The 18,931-nt window shown below is 46.9% G+C and overlaps 3 protein-coding genes across 4 annotated transcripts; 2 read left to right on the top strand and 1 right to left on the bottom strand.

Moving 5' to 3' along the window:
• Window positions 1–6,800: 6,800 nt before the first annotated feature.
• LOC124685136 (protein SRG1-like) lies at window positions 6,801–8,578 on the bottom strand. Its single transcript, XM_047219455.1, has 4 exons — window positions 8,094–8,578; window positions 7,755–8,014; window positions 7,328–7,658; window positions 6,801–7,237 (listed from the first exon to the last, which is right to left on the bottom strand). The coding sequence occupies exons 1-4, from the start codon at window positions 8,325–8,327 to the stop codon at window positions 6,995–6,997; spliced, it is 1,068 nt and encodes a 355-aa protein (XP_047075411.1). The 5' UTR covers window positions 8,328–8,578; the 3' UTR covers window positions 6,801–6,994.
• Window positions 8,579–12,867: 4,289 nt separating this feature from the next.
• On the top strand, window positions 12,868–14,545 carry LOC124685138 (protein SRG1-like). Of its 2 annotated transcripts, none has more exons than XM_047219460.1 (4): window positions 12,868–13,167; window positions 13,234–13,493; window positions 13,613–13,913; window positions 14,027–14,545. In XM_047219460.1, exons 1-4 carry the CDS (start codon window positions 12,934–12,936, stop codon window positions 14,267–14,269), a joined length of 1,038 nt encoding a protein of 345 aa, XP_047075416.1. In that variant the 5' UTR covers window positions 12,868–12,933; the 3' UTR covers window positions 14,270–14,545. The 2 variants fall into 2 exon arrangements, with proteins under 2 accessions (XP_047075416.1, XP_047075415.1); XM_047219459.1 differs by having other exon boundaries at window positions 12,871–13,167; window positions 13,586–13,913.
• Window positions 14,546–15,334: 789 nt separating this feature from the next.
• LOC124685135 (protein SRG1-like) lies at window positions 15,335–17,235 on the top strand. The gene is made up of 4 exons (XM_047219454.1): window positions 15,335–16,003; window positions 16,080–16,339; window positions 16,414–16,741; window positions 16,840–17,235. The coding sequence occupies exons 1-4, from the start codon at window positions 15,761–15,763 to the stop codon at window positions 17,086–17,088; spliced, it is 1,080 nt and encodes a 359-aa protein (XP_047075410.1). The 5' UTR covers window positions 15,335–15,760; the 3' UTR covers window positions 17,089–17,235.
• The last annotated feature ends 1,696 nt before the right edge of the window (window positions 17,236–18,931 follow it).

The following is an 18,931-nucleotide window of genomic DNA, read 5'->3' as shown; positions in this document are numbered from 1 at the left end:
AAAATACAGACACATATACATGTCAGGGGGGATTAATTCAGCACACATACAATAATAAGGCTCATCTGATCGAAAAAAGTAGTTTGGATGCTCATCCGTCTACTAAGCACACATGACATGGAAAGTTACCAAAAGAGAAGAAGCAGAGGACAAAACACGCACCTGACACGCGGGCTGCACCGCTACAGAAGGTACGCCAAGATTCTTTTTCTCCTCCAGATCCCCTTTCTCACTCTTCCCCCGCAGCTCCACTGATTCTAGCTTATGCAGGTGAGCATGCTCCAATGCCCCTCAAAAAATCATAGCCAATTTGAGTGTATGATCCCGTCCGCATGCCGGGTAGTGCGGTGGACGGAGGCGCAGAAGGGCTGTAGAACTGACCAGGAGGTCGCTCAGAAGGCTGGACGCGGCCGTGTTGGCGGCCAACTCATGCAAGGGAGGCCGCCGTGCCTGGGGATGCCATCTGACCAGCATGGACCATCCCCAATGTCCACCGGCACCGTGATGTCAGTCGTCGTCATTGTAGGCGACATCACAGTTGGCGAGGCTGGAACGGCAAACACCAGTACGGCGATGCAGCGACGATTGCTGACCGTCGTGCATAATCTACAGTCACCGGAGCAGAGCTGCTGGGGATGGCAAGCAGCGCCACACCCTGGCTCGTCTGGGCAGCTACTTGCCCTACTGTTTGGGCAGGCCTTCGAAGGGTGGCAAGTGACGCCAGGGCTCAAGGCTGGAAGGAGATGCTGGGCCAGGATGCTATTTCCGGTGAGCACCAATTTTATCAGTCAATCGGCTGATCGGTATGTTCTTCCTTCTTATGCTACTGGAAGCAAAAAAAAAAATCATGTGTCTTTATTTTTTCCACATTAAACTTGTGATACCCAAAATAAAGTAAATATGCCTAGACATAAACAGTAAAGTAACAAAAGTTAGTTCGAGCCTCAAGAAAAGAGCAAGAAGAAAATGGAAAGGAAGTAAAGGCACACAAACGGCTTCTTTAGTTTGGTGGAATGTGAAAGCAGAACAGAAAAAAAAGAGCTGAACATTCACAGCCAGCAGCAACAAAGTAACTAACGGAAATGGGATGAACTCTTTCTCGTTTCACAAGTCTATGGAATGATAGTGCCATTCAATTTTAGCTTTGTTAAGGCGATGTGTTTCTGAATTAGATTCAGTAGCAGCTAATTGCATGCGCATGTAAGCTTCTTTATGTGGTAGATGTTTGCAGAGTCCTGTAAATGGACATGCCAAAGTTTGCACCACTTGTATGTGCTTCTTCAGCTGATCTGGTAAACGCTTGTAATATTTGTAAGTGGACGTGCCAAAGTCTGTAGCACTTGAAAAAAGAGGAGTAGAGGAATCATATTTAGTAGACTGGTACTACAATGCTAGTAAGATAAATAAGCATACATAAAATTCTTCTAGGTGCTGAATGTCAGAAGCCTGAAAGAGAAACTATTTTAAGTAGCATCACATAAGATAGTCTTGAGGTACATCTAATAGACTGCTACTGCAGTGCTGACTAAGCTGGCTAATTATACATAAAGTTCTAGTTATCATCCGAGCATTACATAAGATAGCTTACATTTACATCGGGGCCTAGATGCCAAAAGTTGACAAACTGTTTGTCTCATAAGAAGCCTTGTGTGTAATGTATGCAGCCTCCTAGCGTGTTCTGGTCATGCGTTGTATGTGCAACCTTGGCAGCAACTGTCAAAATAGTGTTTTGTTATATGAGCTTGCGCTTGAAGTGATGGCCATATTTGTAGGTGAGTGAATCAGGTTGTCAAACCCATGTCCTGGTAGAAAAAAACATCAAAATATATTATGTCATCTGTCTGTAAAGAATCTTTCAGGTTAGTATGTACCTCTTCCGTGTATGTGTGGATTATTCTACATTGTTTATACAGAGTAAAGTTTTCAGGTTCTGGTACAACCTCAACGATTTTTGTGTTCTGAGTAATTCTTATTCTGTACGGTCATCTGGTGTCGTGTATTTGGGCTGGGCAGCGACAACCATGAAAGATTCGAGCCTGTAGATCGAGCTCTTCTTCAGTTTCTTCTTGAATTTATCCATGCGACCTAGCCTTAGTGTACATCCTGTGTAAACAACCAGCAGCTCTTCTGACAATTAGTGGCACTATAGGCTGAAAATCACTGCTAGTTGTGTTGTGTCAAAGAAAAACAAAAAAATAGAGCATGCAGGCCAAGCTAATTGTGTGTATTTTGTGTGCAGGAGATGTTGCCAAAATCAAGGATGCAAATATTCAGCTAGCAAGTAATGCTGCAATCTATTGAAAGGTAAAGCGTTTTGAGAGTAGAGCAAACACTGATAGGTAACGAAATGAGCTTAGATGATATATACTCTTATAGTTTTATTTATCTAAATGATTAGTAAGTATTGATAAATAATTTGATGATAAGGCCATGCTAACTCATGGACCTCATGTGTAGGTAATGATGGAGGAATCAAGTATCTCAATGTTCAGAAGGTACCAGGTTGTCCACAACAATGAACCCTATTTCAGAGACATTTTATTCTAGAACCATGTTCTCCTAGATCCGGGATATGCGCGCAACAACATTGCTCTGAGATCCTTGAGGTATGAAATCTTTCACTGTGATTGCTTGCATTCCTACTCTCCAAGGTTTCTGCAACATAATATCTTCAGTTAGTTCCAATAGCCATGAACACTGGTAGAAATTGCAGCCTGGAGAATGCGGACAATCAACATATTAGAGTGACTAACCTAAACCTACAGATAAGCCACCAGACAGATTCAAATTAATTGCAGGTAAAAAGTAAATAGAAGAAGAAAAAGAGAACACTGAACAAACAACCTAAATCAGCACATAAGCCAGTAGATAGAGCCAAATCAAGAAAGAAGTGTAAGGCAAAAGGCAAAGAAATACTAAGCTTGAAAAGGAAATTTCAATTGTAAAATGCAGTAGCAAGCCAATGGAGTTGGAAAATAGGAACAAAGACCCATGGTCACTAACTTCATAGTAAAACGATCTTCCAATAGTTCCATGATAGATTCCCAATTACATGTGCAACGGAATCTTGGAAAAGGAACTACATACGCTTAAATAACTAAAATTCCTAGTTTCACATATCAATATCAGATGGTTACCCATTACTGTAAATCACAATCATCTGAACACGTGTGCAACGGAATCTTGGAAAAGGAGCTACATACGCTTAAATGATTAAAATTCCTAGTTTCATATATCAATATCATATGGTTACCCACTTTACTGTAAATCACAATTACCTGAACAACAACACTAATAGCGCATAAATGCAGAAACTTGGCGATTACTATGATAAAATCTCCCCTGATAAAAGTAAGATCATGACACTGTATATAATAACATTGACATACCTAGATTAGTAGATTCGGCAAGACCAGAACTGGCCAATGGGGAGGAGTTTCAACACTTAGCAGAAGATTGGATCAGTTTTATTAATTTAATTTCATGGTTATCTTCATACAAACTTGAGGCCTTGGATCAGTCATTAGGCATACATGATACATCTTGCACAAACTGGTGTACCCTATTCAAATTAACCTGCACATGAAGCCCAATGTGCTCAACAATTGGTAGCAACAAAAATAGCAATAGGAAAAAAACCTTTGATATTCTGTGGAGAAGGAGAACTGAAACCACGGTAGTAAATCTGGTGAAAGGTATTGGACGTCTCTGTGGTGGAGTCTGTGCTTTCCATATTTACCGTTGTATTTCACCATTCTCTAGTTATGAAATCACCAAACAAACTTTGCAGATGCACATGGAATCAGTCAAAGTGTAGTAACGAACCTAACAAAACTCACCAGATCCACATGTAGCATAGCCAGATATCAGCTGGAGCAAATAAAATATGGGAAGTCCGCCCCACGAAGACCTCCTCTCTCTGATCTTGAACAACCCTCGTCCTGAAGCCAGCTTCAACGCCATGACGGTCGTCCTGGATCGCATTAGCGCCGATGTTGTGAGACCAAAGCCGGCAATAGCCCTCGTGCAGCCTCCTTCTCCCCACCGGCGCCGCGGCTCTCCCGCTGCTCCCTCCGATGCTATTCATCCCTTCTGGTCTGGCGGCGGAGAGGGGTACTTGAGGCTGCCCGCTCGGGGAAGGGGGGCCTGGGAGGAGAGGGGCGGAGGGCCGATGGAGGTGGAGGTGGAGACCGGGATGGGGAATCGGAGGAGAAAGAGAGGTGAATGAGGAGCTGCTACAGTTTCCAGAGAGGTCACGATGGTCAAAGCGGTTTGGAAATCGGTGCTACAGAGATCCTTTACTTCTCTTTCCTGGAACGTTGGGGACTTCGGGTGACCGGCAACCGGCAACCAGCGGAGAAAATAAACATCCAAAAAAAATCAAAATCTTGCAGTTACCCAGAGAGATAAGGAAACAATCTTAGGGAGGCCTACGTGTCAAGCAATAACTGGGAATGGTGAGCGAAATTAGCACATGAACAGTGCCTAAACCAACGGGAGAGCACAAAATCAGCTGGCTTTTATATATAGTATATAATTTTATCAAGTTTTGCCGACAGGTTTCGCTGTTTGCTTTGGACCTTGTTTGTCGCTTTATGTTGGTCCTTATGGAATATGCGCAATAAACACATTCTTCAGGCTCAGGTGATCTGCCACCCTAGTGACATTATATACAAATGTATAATCTTATATCAGTAGTGGACGCCATCCGCAAAGGCTCGGGATCGAGCAGGATTAGGGCGACTGGTGGACAAGCTCCGGCTCGTGCGCGTGGAGCACACCGCAAGTGACATCCCGAGGATGCAAGGGGGCAGCTGACGAGGGGATGGCCGCATACGTCTTGTGCTTGTTTTTATCTCTAGTAGTTTCGTTTTATGTTAGCTAAGCGGTATGCCGCATCATGTATTGTACTATTAGCTACCGTAAGGGCTTTATTAATTTAAAGCCGGAGAATTATTTGCCTTTAATCTAAAAAAAAGTCTGTAAATTTGCTTATTTTAAAAAAAAAAACTATGACACTTTTTTTTTCTTCGAGAGCACGCGCAAAGCGTGCCTTATCTTTATAGAAGAGAGCAACAGCAATTACAAGAATCGGAAACCGGATGCGGACATCCGGCCCGAGAACACACCCACGCACCCACTCCGCCTAGTCCTACTCTCTCGCGATATCTAAACTCCTCTCTCTCCTAGCCCTCTCCCACATATGGAATTCATCTCTAATCTCCTATAACATCTGATCTACACTCCTCTGTCTCCTGGTGTCCCCGAAAGCCCTCGCGTTCCTATGCTTTCAGAGCGTCCAAGCCGTGCAAATCACCATGGAGTCGAAGCGCTTCCTATCGGTCCTCCTGACTCGCTTGCGTGCCTCGGTCCACCATCTCTCTAGGTTTCCTGTGGCTCCTGGGTCCGTAACTGTGTAAGACCCTGCACCATACCTGTCTCGCATACGGACAAAGGGTTAGAATATGATCCACATTGTCCTCCTCCTGCAGGCATGTGTAGCAAGCATCTGGGTGCTCCTGAAGTCCGTGTCTGGCCCTCCTGTCCGAGGTCCACAGTCGATATCTCAGGGCCAGCCATGCGAACATCTTGCACTTCATTGGGGAGAAGGATCCCCAGACTGGCTTACTCATGCTCCATCTCACGCTCCCCTGGCAGAGCATACCATACGTAGCTTTCGCCGAATATCTTCCGGATTCCACCCCTTTCCAGGAGATGTGATCCCGGCTACCATCGTCCCTCTCCACAGTTCCACTGCCTCCCAGAGAATCAGACACTCTCTCCATAGCTCCTCTGTCATATCCCCCGCCATGTCGTCTATCCATCCATCCTGAGGTAGTGCCTCTCCTACCAACCTCTCATTCTTTCTCCTTGTTGGGACCCTCGCAACCACTCCGGGTGCCAACTCCTCTGCTGTGAACCCATTGATCCATCTATCCTTCCAGAAGTATGTCGATAGCCCATCTCCCACTCTGAAGTGTGCGAGGCTCTGGAAAACCTCCTCCGCCTCTGGGCTTTTAGCCCAGGTAACCCTAGCCATGGCCTGGTCGTATCCGTACGTCTGAGCCATAGCCATCTCACTCGGAGCGCCAAGCCCTGCAATTTTAGATCCTTCACTCCTAGGCCGCCCAAGTTCTTTGGTTTACATATGGTTTTCCATGCTACTAGGCACTGCCCCCCCTGGACCTCGTCCTTACCGGCCCAGAAGAACGCTCTCAACCATTTGTTTATCTCCTCCAGCAGCCAAACCGGGGCGTCTGCAACCACCATTTGGTGCACTGCCCTAGCCGCCACCACAGAATTCACCAACACACTATGACACTTAATTTAGAACAGAGGGGTACCGTCTTAACTAAATCATCTGTTTTCAATTTGCAATTCCAAAATCGTCTGAGATTTGGATGGTTCCGTAGCTGACAAAATCCGGTTTGTGACCGCCTCAAATTAGGAAATATTTCCGACACCTCCAAAATCATTGAAACTCCAAAATCATTGAAACTTCCAAAGTTTCGGTAATTTGTGTTTTCCGTATTGGCCAGAGGACTGAAATGACTATACTTGATGAAAAATTGATTGAAAGAGAAAACCAAGGCCACCCTAGGTAAAAAAAAAAGTGACATTTGTGGAGTAAAGTGTGCCAGCATGCTTGTGCCACAACCCGCAGTCAACAAGACGCTACCACTTGAAAATCGCAAATAATAATTCTACCGGTATACCACTCTACGACGAGAAGATCACGAAATGTGCATCTTTCTGGCTTCTGCTACAGTATTTTCGGTTGGAACAAATGTTGTGTCCAGTGACATGGATTCAGTCATCTATTTTCTTCTGACATTGGCAACCTTTGGCTTCTGCATTTGTGGCTTGTAGTCCCAGGGTTATGCTTATTCTCGTAGAAACAAGTTAACGCAAACTTCAATATAAACCGGATTTTTCCCCACCAGATTCACCCCTTACTGAAGTTTATCTGTTTTTTAAACCAAAGCCACCGTACTTATATCTTTAATGAATCGACAACTCTCTCTCCTCGAGTGAAATGTTCATAGTGCGCGACTAGGAAGTCCTTGTTCTTCATTTTCCTGTATCGCGCCGGCTGCTCCTCGTTCAACATATCAGCTATTGGTCCAATCTCTTTCTCAGGATCCATGCCATAGAACACAGCCACCGAGATCCTCTCTTTCTCAGCATTTGTCACAACCCTGTGCACTGGCCCCCTGAAGACCCCGTTGGTCATTATCTGTGACAGAAACGGGCAACAATAAACTTTAGCACATCTGAATCATCACAAAACGTAGGAGAAATTTATTTGAGGTTCAGAGATAGCTACCTCCATTGTAACACCAACGTTGATCAGCAAGGTGTAGTTAGATACAGTTGGGACATTGTACCACGTTCCATCTCTAAGAACTTGCAGTCCTTGGACATCTTTATCCATGAGAAGAACAGTAAGAGAAAAGACATCAGAGTGAGGCTTTATGCCCAACACAAGATCAGGTCTTGGACATGGAGGATAGTAATTGAATCTAGCATAAGTTAGAGCCTTGTCGCTGAACTGGTTAACGAGGCAATCTTCATCAAGCTCCAGTAGCCTGGCCATCGCCCGAAGGATGTCGTCTTTGATTCTCTTGCTCTTCAATGTGTACTCGTGTAGAACATCCCTGCAATCAGCACCAGGGCAAATTAACTCTGTTGTGCAAAATTGACAGCAAAGCTAGATCCATATATATGAACACATGTATCAAAATATAGATCACCTGAAAGATTCTGGACGTATGGGCCAATGGTCAAGGTTTCTCTCGTCTTCTGGCTCAACTTTAAGATGCAGTCGATCGGACCAGTCCAGTCTTTGATTTGGAGTTTTCACCTGGTCATTTCCATACCCTTCCATCTGGAAATGTTTCCCATCTATTAGGTTACTGTACTTCCTTTTCTCTTCAAGCGGTAGGCGAAAAAAATCCCTTGATGCAGTCATCACAGAATCCATTAGAGAGGCCTCCATTCCATGGTTGGAAACCTTGTCACGAAGGCTAATGAGTGTTAAAGAAAAACAACTGCTCCATGAGCAAAAATGTAGACACACAAGTAAGGCTCACCTGGAAGAATCCCCAAGTCAGCAACGCTGACCGCAGCTTGGCGGCTTCATCCGCATCGTTGGATGCTGACAGCAGGCCGAGATCGATCATTGGAATGGGCTCTGGCATCTCGGTACCAGCCAGGTTCCTACCAAGCGGTTCTTCCTCTCTAAGCAAGTACCTGCTTGGTGGTTCCTGCACGGTGGAAGCCAGTTGCTGCACAGAGTTTGGCAGCCTCCATGACTCATCAGCCATCGGAGTTCTTGGATATTTCTTGGGAGGATCCTGGTCTGCCCTCTCTTTGGTTGTTGTGCTCTCTTGCAGGAAGAGGCTGCAGTAAGCAAGATGAAGTTGTCTTCTTCTCCGTCCGCACAGTCATCAGTGAGTAGACCAGCCACCAACCGCTAGAACTAAAACTAAAAAAAATCAGAAGATAATGCACATGATGGAAAAGTTTTTTTCTCAGGGTGGAACCTTTTTTTCCCCTAAAGCAGGCGTCTAAGTGTGTATTATTTGCAATAGAAGGAACGCGAAGAAAGCACATGAGTACATAAGGGCATCTCCAGCGGCGCGACGCAACCGGACGCTGAGCGACCGTTTGCGTCCGGTGTGACCGGAAATGCGTCTGGGGCCTGTTCCAGCGGGGCGACGCAAAGTGATCGGGCCGTCCGCGGAGACGCAAACCTGGCCCAAATATGCGCCAGGTTTGCGTCTCCGCGGACGCTCGGCGGTCGCACGGAGCGTCCGCTCGCGTCCCCACGGGCCCTCATGGCAGCGACCTAGGTTCGATCGGCCTCGAATTCACAACCGCCGGCGACCAACCGCCGCAATGGAGCGCTGAACCGCCGCGGAAGAGCAACCGCGGCCTCTTCGTTTTACGCGCCACCGTTAATCCGCGCACATTATAACCCCCGCGTCTACGGTAATTCAAGTTCAACCGCCTCCTTCTTCATCCTCTTTTCTTCTTCTCCAACACCGGCACGTCATGAGCGACTACACGCTGCCGTCCGACTGGGAGAGCGAGGGCAAGTCGCCCGGATTCCTGCATTGGTGGGAATCGCCGGCGACGCCAAGCGATCCGGGCTCCACGCCTAGCTACCCTACCTCCACACCGAGTGAGGACGAGGAGGAGGGAGGCGGCAATGGCAGCGAAGGCCAGGAGGAGGACGGAGGCGGTGCTGCCAGCGACGCCGACGACGAGGAGGAGGGCCAGGAGGAGGAGGACTCCGACAGCAAGTTCGCCCGATTGGAGGCGCAGGAGGCGGCGGACGACAAGGCGGCGGCAAGGAAGAAGTCCAGGGCGCTGGCGCGGGCGGCGCGTCGTCGTCCGTTCACCGACGACGACGACGAAGGCGCCATTTCTTCCAGTTTCAAGTCCTCGACGGGCGCGTCGTCCTCCAGTTCTGACGACGAGGTGACAAGCAAGAGGCGGAGGAGTTTCCGCGACGACGACGACGCAGGGCCTTCGAACAAGTAGGCCAAAAAATAGTTTTAGTTTATATGTTTTAAATTTCTTCTTATTTGTATGTTAAATATGTTTGAATCTAGTCGATTGACGTATCCGGTTAATTGTTTAGGCTATAATCTATTCGATTGGACCAACATGACATCATGAGTACATTTTTTCGCGTTTAAAACTTGATCATTCAACTATAAACTGTAAAGAAGTAGCAAAAAAAAAACAGTTGCATGTCCAAAATGCGTCGGACCGCTGGAGGTAGCCCCCGACGCAAACGGACATTTCGTCCCTTGCGGTCATTTTGGCGTCCGCGAGGCGACGTAAACGAACGCTCGCGACCACTTTTGAGCGTCCGAAATGCGTCGCCCGCCGGAGATGCCCTAAGGTCAGGTCGCCAAATGACAGAAAAGAAAATCACAAAAGCGCAGCACAAAGAACAAGATCTGGAAAAAGGAAAAACTAACTCACGCGAAAAACCACGCAAGCCAACCTCAAGACCAAACATAATATATATGTTAGAGCAAGCTATATACGAGGGCAGAGATAGCAGGTTGTCCATAGTGGGACTAGATGCCATGTGGTACTCCTATTGATTTCCACATCCTGGCCTACCAAGATGTGCACATAAAAAGAAGTGGACAAAAGAGCAGCCTATATTATGCACCTGAAAGTCAAGATATTCCTTTGTGACTAATGGCTGAGTTTTGCATCCCAGGCCAATAAAACTGTGAAATTTTTTCGACGGAAGGCTCGAAATGAGCCCGGTTTTGAATTAACGAAGTCATCAACCGGCCAGGAGTTACACCACGACTTACAACACACACTCGAAACGCAAACCGAAAACTAACAACAAAAGACAACCTAGAGAACGCCACCAAGCGCCAGGTTGAGGGAGCCTTGTCTTCTGTTGCACCGGAGCGAGCGCCAACAAACCTCCTACGCATGAACACAACAGCTCAAGGGGGACTCGACGATGGGCCAGCAGCCTAGCAGAACTTGAGGATCCAAAGGAGAGGGGGTCTTGTGACGGCACCTCCAAGAAGGTGCATGGCGCCCGAATGCGTCATCGTCGTCGGTAGAGATCGAGGTCCTGCAAAGCTTTCACCCAGACCCGAACCACCACCCCCGAGCTCGGGTTAGGCCCAGACCAGAAGCACAACATCTTCCAATGGCATTGGGATAGACACATCGGCTAAGACTACGACCAGACGTCGACCTAGCAAAGCCCCCCAAGGCACTAGGCGAGCCGTCAGCTACCGAGTCAAGGCCGTGTATAAGCAGCCAGACCGACAAGGTGAGAGGGCTAGGACACCAACGAGAGATCAAATGGTGATCCACAAGACACTACAAGAGAAGCTTGCCCGAAGCGGGGCCACCAAGATTAGCGGGTTGAGGCGGAGGGACGAAATCCATCAATTTGAAATGGAGGATCAACATCGGGACGCCTTCAATAAGGGAACGACACCTGATAGGTGACGCCGTCACCGGCAATGGCAAGGCCATGCGTAGCTTTCGCCTGATCCCACCGGGTCAAACTCTGGACGTCATCGCGAGGACGCGGAGCAAACAGAACGGAACTCCTACCGGACCTCCAACCCAAGCCACACTAAAACCTAGCCCCAACTAGATTCACCCACAAGAAGGGCACAAAAGCTGGTAGGCCAAGCCTGGCCAGACGCGGAACCAGACGTCGCTCGACGTTGGATTGGCGGCACCACGACGGATGCACCACCAGCATGCCAACACCTGCGGCAGCGCGACCCAAGTAGATCGGAGGGAGGGACCGCAGCCGCAAGAGCAGTTGCAGTACGGAACATGCTGCCTACCCCGGCGAGCACGCGCCGGCTTAGGAACCCTATCCCAGAAAAAGCCGGCCAGGACGTTGCCCAGCGCAGCGTCCGAGTGCCGAGAGCCCTCCGCAAGAACCAGGAAGACACCGCACAGACGGGCTACGATGATGCCAGATCCGCGAATGTAGCCACCCCCGCGTCTGAGGGCCTCATCGCCGTCACGGCAGAAGGGAAATCCAGCCAGGCCCTCCCAGGCCCAGATCCGGGCCCGCAAACCCAGATCTGGCCGGAACCCTAAGGCTCAAGCCCATGGCCGACGGCGGCCAGAGCAGCACCGTGGCCACCAGCAGCCATGCTGCCGCCGGGCAGAGCCTACACAACGCCGGCCGAAAACCGACGCCGCAGCCCCCCCCCCCCCCCCCCCCACCATGAAGCAGCGACCCGCGCCGATGGCCCTGCCTGACGCACGGGAGGAGGACGGCCAGAGGCGCGACGAGGGGCGAAGAGGCGCCGCCCGCGACCTCGGCCGGAGCCGGTGCCACCGCGCTTCAACGCTGCGAGGAAGGGGCCACCCCGTCGGGCCTCCAAGCACGCGGAGAAGAGGAGCTCCGCCGCCGCCGGCACCGTGCAGGCTTTGCCCGGCGCCAACGGCGGCGGCAGGGGAGGAGGGGGAGGTGGCGGCAGTTGGTTGGGGAGGAGGGGGACGCCCCGGTCGCCTCGGGGTGGCGACGGGAGCGATCAATGGTGGACCTTCTCGTCATCTCATAAAACTGTGAAATCAGCGTAAGGGAGTTCAGTACCAAGTACCAGCACCAGTAAGCAGCAACCATGGCTGATGCAGAACCATGGAAGACAGTCAAGATACCCCCAATCCTGCAAGAGCTTGTGACTAGCATCCAGGAGCCATCGAGTCTGCATGTGATTCCTGAGCTAAACCGTGCAGCCCTGGTTGGTTCTGAGATGCTTGACCCCATACCCATCATTGGTCTCAACCCTAGTTTGATTGAAACTTTAAATGCCTTTTTTTGATATTTTTTTAAACGAGCTACATGTAGCTCGGTCTACATTTGTGGTACCCGAAAATAAGCTAATAAAAAACGGAGTGGGGGAAGCAGAGGTAAGTTATTCATAGTGGGAGTAGATGGCATGTGAACCATGTGATACCCATAATTAGGTCACTGATTTCTACATCCTGATCTACCCACCTGTGCACATAAAAATTGTCATCTTTTTTTTCCGCGAAAACGCAAAAGCATTGCGTTTCGATGCATTGATAGAAAAGAAGGTTATATGTACAAGTCCTCGAGAGGATACACCCCGCCATACAACTCGACACAAGAAAGAGGACCTATCCTAGGGGAGGAGTTGGCGAACACCTCGGGCCCCGCGTCCGCCCATTGCCGCGCTTCAGAACAAATTTCGTTGAACAGGGATGCCACTGACAGACGTGCGTTGTCATCTTCTATAGAAGTGGACAAAAGAGCAGCCTATATTATCCACCTGAAAGTCAAGATATTCCTTTGTGACTAATGGCTGACTTTTGCATCGCATTCCAATATAACTGCGCCAACAGCATAAGGGAATTCCAGACCAACATCAGTAAGCAGCAACAATGGCTGATGCAGAACCATGGAAGACCGTCACGATACCCCCAATTGTGCAAGAGCTGGTGACTAGCGTGCAGGAGCCACCGAGTCGGTATGTGATTCCTGAGCAAAACCGCGCAGCCCTGGCTGGTTCTGAGATGCTTGATCCCATACCCATCATTGATCTCAGCCGGCTGTCTAGTAACGCTGATGAGGTTTCCAAGCTGCGGTCCGCCTTGGAGAACTGGGGCCTATTCCTGGTAAACTTTTCCCGCAGATTGCTTTGTGTTATTTTATAACGAGATTTCTGATCAATCTTCCTGAAGGCTGTTGGACATGGAATGGAGCCAGGTTTTCTTGGTGAGGTGATGAAAGTGACTAGAGATTTTTTCAAGCTACCACTAGAAGAGAAGCAGAAGTACTCAAACTTGGTGAATGGTAATGAAGTCAGGATTGAAGGTTACGGGAACGACATGGTCGTATCAGAGAAACAGATCCTAGACTGGTGTGACCGCCTCTACATCATAGTGGAACCCGAGTCTCGAAGAATCAATAGCTTGTGGCCAACACAGCCTCCTTCTTTCAGGTAACCTTACATTTCAGGCTTTTACTGCAGTACATATGCGTGTCAACTGATAAGTAGCCATCACAGTCATCTGATTGTTGAGATTTCGGCAGAGATGTTCTGAGTGAGTATACGGTCAGGTGCCGGAATATCGCCAACCTTTTCCTGGAGAACCTGGCCAAGCTGCTCAATTTACGCGAGGACTACTTCGTGGACATGTTCGACGAGGATTCCTTGACATACGCCAGGTTTAACTACTACCCTCACTGCCCCAAACCGGACCACGTCCTCGGCATGAAGCCTCATACTGATGCCTCGGTGATCACAATCGTCTTCATCGATGATAACGTCAGTGGGCTCCAGCTGCAGAACAACGGTGTCTGGTACGACGTGCCCATCGTTCCGAACACCCTGCTCGTGAACGTAGGAGATGTGATGGAGGTACATGTGTTCTAAAGTTTCAGGATCTTGTATTTTGGACTGTTAATTTGAGCTGTAACAAAATTCGAATTTTTTTTGAGCTGTAACTCTTGCTGTTCATCTGATACATGCAGATAATGAGCAATGGGTTCTTCAAGAGTCCAGTTCACAGGGTAGTGACCAATGCGGAGAAAGAGCGGCTGTCGTTGGTGATGTTCTATACGATGGGCCCAGAGAGGGAGATTGAGCCATTGTCAGAGCTGGTGGATGAGAAGACACCCGTGCGGTACAGAAAGATAAAGACTAATGATTACATAGCAACACTATTTGAAACTTTTGCAAGAGGGACGCTAGCCATCGATGCAGTGAAGATCTGAGTGCGACTCTGAAGTGCAGAAGATTGATTAGCTGCAAGGTGAAGTTTCTTCCGTCGATCTTTATTTTCTTATGGGACTGGTTTATGCTTCAATTTAATGGATACACGTGTGCTAAGGTGTATTCATATATATGGACACTTTGTATGATTGTATCATCCAAGGACATGTACGAACAACTTTGTAGACGTGGTGAGCAACTAAACAATTGTTATACAAACTTTGTATGTCTTTTAGTTCAACTTTGTACGTGTTTTAGTTCAAGTGTTACCCCTTCTAGTTTCTTTTACATTTCGGATTACGGAAGTACGTTCTGTCCCATTAGTGTCTTCCTTGTTTTCCTGATGGTATCGCTAGTGGTGAAGGATGGTATACTCATTTTGACCACACTGATTAAGACAAACTCAACTTTCTAATTAGGAATTAGGTCTCCATATATTCATCTTGCTGTACCTTTCGATTGCCTCAGTAACAATACTAAAACTAACCCCAGAAATCAACTTATCTCAAAAGTAAAAAAAAAAAAAAAACAATGAGATAAACCAGACTAAGATAATAAATTTCCTCTAGAAGGTCATAGAAATGACTGTAAGAACTGTATAGTTGACCAGGGGTGAGAAATCTTGCCCACTGGCACATCAATCGCAAGGCTTTGGTAATTATCAGTGGGAATCCGACCCTGGCTCCCAACTGAAAAGGATTTATTATGTGGAGTAAAGTTATAGGGTAAACTTTCAGCAACTACAAAGTACATACTTGTTATATGCAGATTTAGTGCTTCCAAGCTTTACCACTTCTGCCCCAAATTTTGCAGGCATAGTATTGCAACATGTATATGTGTGATATATATAAATAAATAAAAATATAGATTGTTATATATTCAGTGATAATATATAAATAAACAATAATATGCTAGCGCTTGGTACTGTATATGTGATTTCTCATTGTGAATAACTGAATTGGGCATATCTTCTTACATCCCAACACATCATTCTAGAATGTGTAAGAAATGGCTGCAGAGGATCTAGTTGCACTCCATTTATACTTATAGCTAACAAAGTTCACTAGGAAGTGCCTCCAGCTGTGCAAGCAAAGTTCAACAGCTATTAATATTTCTTAAGGTGTAAATACTTATTCTATTTAAGCAACAGCGATGTATTTAAAAAAAAAGGAACCTAACAGAACAAACAAATTATACAAGAAGGGAGAAAGCATCTGAACTGAGAGAAACATGAAGGCGTCCGCATAGGGCATGCAGTACTCAATATTATGCTACACATGTCGTCCCTTCCTGTGCCCCTCGAGATATTCACCGGTTTGTACTTACTAATTGAAGCGTGGGACAAAAACAAAGATAAGAAAACAAAGTCACAATCATGATGTCCACAAGGAGTCCCAGAGAATCACAGAGGAGTATCAATATCCATGCCAATAAAACTGATGAACTGGAATACGGTAGGTCAAACTCACAGCACGAACAACTAAAAAGCAACCATGGCTGATGGTCAACCATCAAAGATAGTCAAGATACCTCCTATTGTGCAAGAGCTGGTGGCTGGCGTGCAAGAGCCACCAAGGCGGTACGTCCTTCCCGAGCAAGATCGTCCTTCTGTAGCTGGTTCCGATATGCCTGAGCCCATCCCCATCGTCGATCTCAGCCGCCTGTCTGACTCTGACAACAGTGTCGAGGAGACTGCCAAGTTGCAGTCCGCGTTGGAGAACTGGGGCCTCTTCCTGGTAAATTTTCCTGATTACTTTCATTGATTTTTTTTAATGAACCATACAAAAGGATTTCTGATCGATCTTTCTTCAGGCTGTTGGACATGGCATGGAACCAAGTTTTCTTAGTGAGGTGATGAAAGTGACCAGAGAATTTTACAAGCTCCCACTGGAAGAGAAGCAGAAGTACTCAAACTTTGTAGATGGCAAGGAGTTCAGGGTGGAAGGATATGGCAACGACATGGTCATATCAGAAAAGCAGACCTTGGACTGGTGTGACCGTTTTTACCTCGTAGTGGAACCTGAGTCTCGGAGAATCTATACCCTGTGGCCGACACAGCCTCCTTCTTTCAGGTACCTTTAGGCTTTTACTAGGATCAATCCGCATGATAAATGAAGGTCGAGTCTGATCATTCATATTTCTCCAGGGATGTTATGTGCGAGTACACAGCCAGGTGCAGGGAGATCACGAACCTTGTCCTCGAGAACCTGGCCAAGATCCTCAATTTACACGAGGACTACTTTCTCAACATGCTCGACGAGAATGCAACAACCTATGCCAGGTTTAACTACTATCCTCACTGTCCCAAACCGGACCAAGTCTTTGGCCTGAAGCCCCATTCCGATGCCACGGTGATCACAATTGTCTTCATCGATGATACTGTTAGTGGGCTCCAACTGCAAAAAGAGGGCGTTTGGTATAATGTGCCAATCATTCCAAATGCATTACTTGTAAACATGGGAGATGCGATGGAGGTACATGTGTGCACAAAGTTGCAATTTTTTTTTTTGATCTAGTATTGTGGACGGTTAATCTAAGCTGTAAATCTCTCTATTTCCTATGATGCATCCAGATACAGAGCAACGGGTTCTTCAAGAGTCCAGTTCACAGGGTTGTGACCAATGCGGAGAAAGAGCGGCTGTCGGTGGTGATGTTCTATTCTATGGACCCGGAGAGGGAGATCGAGCCAGCATCAGAGCTGATGGATGAGAAGAATCCGAGGCGGTATAGGACGATCAAGACCAAGGACTACCTAACAGAAATCTCCAAAACTTTTGCCAGAGGGACACTAGCCATCGATACAGTGAAGATCAGAATGTGATTCTGAAGCCCAAATGATGGATTAGCTGTTCGGTGAAGTTTGTTATGGCGATGTCTCCTTTCTTGTGGAACTGATTTATGCTCAATTTTTTTGGCTTAAACTGTGGTACGATTTACCCACATATATGACATCTTTGTACTGTCCTAACTGTGACTTTGAAGTATTTTTTATGATCTGAGCTGCCTTCCAGATTATTTCCTATGTAGGCGCTATTTGCCAAAAAGCGTAGTTGGACTTCATAGTTACAATCCAATTGGCAGCACCGCAGGATCCCTACCAGACAGGGTACCTCTCGTCATCAGGAAAATAGGGAAATAAATGAAACCAGTCTAGTACAGTGTAGTATGCAATTTTTGCTTTTCGCATAGCCAAAAACTAAACCATACACATGGGAATTCATACACGAAACTTACATAGACCACGACGGCCTGAATCAAACTCCAGTTGTCAAGCGGAAAAAAAACACTACATTATGTGTGAAAATAAATAGCATGGCGCATACAGGCATATACCATATATAGTGATTTATCCCCAATCATGAATCGGGAAAAGTAGCGTGTTGCCAAATTCACCACCAGCATAAGAGAAAGCTAATGCGATATCTCAATCGGAATTTCTCGAAGTGGCTGAGATAATGATGATGGGCTTAATCGGATTTCTTACCTCAAGGTCGAGATCGAGAGAGACACGGTGTCTCGGAGATGTCCAGTGTCCCCACCGCAGGAATTCCTCCGTCGACGAGTCCGGCAGGACGCTCGCCTCGCGACCCTCGCAGTCAGGTCCCTGGCGACCCCTCCACTCCCCTGACCACCGCGGCCGTCCCGAGCCTCCGCGGGAACCCTGCCTCAGCTCCCGTCCACCGTCCACCAGTCATCGAAGGAATCAATTGTGGACTTGGGGCATGTCTTTCTTTTTTTAGAATCACTCGGGGAATGGCTGGATGCGTTCGAAAGCAGGTCGAGCTAATTTGGCCCATAGGCCCGGTTATGCCAATGCTGTGAGTATAAAAAAAAACTTCACTACACTTTTTATTTAATAACCAAACAAAATCTACATCTACACGAAAACCCTCTTTGTAGCCCGAGCTACACATGGCTCGGAATCCCGGCCGTTCGTTTCATCTCGAGATCTGTGCAGTGCATGTACTTCAAATCTGTATTCGGTTTCATGGAGTGTGTATAGTGCGACGTGGGAGATGTCGGGATTAAAAAATCAACTTCCATAAAAGTGAATTGTTGTTTCGGTGAAGTCCAAAATGATACAACTCTGTATGATGAGTTCTTTGGTTGTGGGCAAGGCCAATTTCCTATTCGCTATCTGGGTATTCCGATTTATTATTGAAGACTTACAATTGCTGAATGGAAAATAGTGGAAGAAAGATTACAAAAACTCCTTAGTAGTTGGAAAGGTAAATTGTTGTCCCTAGGGGGAAGATTGATACTCATTAATTCGGTACTGACAAATATGGTACTGTATATGTTATCTTTCTTCCTATTGCCGAAAGGAATCCTGCACAAACTCGATTATGATCGATCCAGATTCTTTTGGCAAGGAGACAGCGAGAAAAAGAAATATCAACTGGTTAAATGGAATATAGTTTATAGTCCCAAAGATCAAGGCGGGCTTGGAGTTCATGACCTGGAGGTCAAGAATTCAGCTCTGCTGGGTAAATGGCCTTTTAAGATTCTTCTTATAGAGGATGGGATTTGGCAAACTATTCTTAGGAGAAAATATATCGATTTGAAGACGTTATCCCAAGTAGTTTGGAAACCTGGGGATTCACACTTCTGGGCTGATCTCATGGCGACACAAAATGTCTTTTTTCGTCATGGTACTTTCTCGA

The sequence above is a fragment of the Lolium rigidum genome, chromosome 1 (assembly GCF_022539505.1).
Source record: "Lolium rigidum isolate FL_2022 chromosome 1, APGP_CSIRO_Lrig_0.1, whole genome shotgun sequence".
In the NCBI taxonomy this organism is placed as follows: domain Eukaryota; kingdom Viridiplantae; phylum Streptophyta; class Magnoliopsida; order Poales; family Poaceae; genus Lolium; species Lolium rigidum.
The sequence above is the reverse complement of the archived record's forward strand: the minus strand, read 5'-3'. Positions and strand labels throughout refer to the sequence as shown.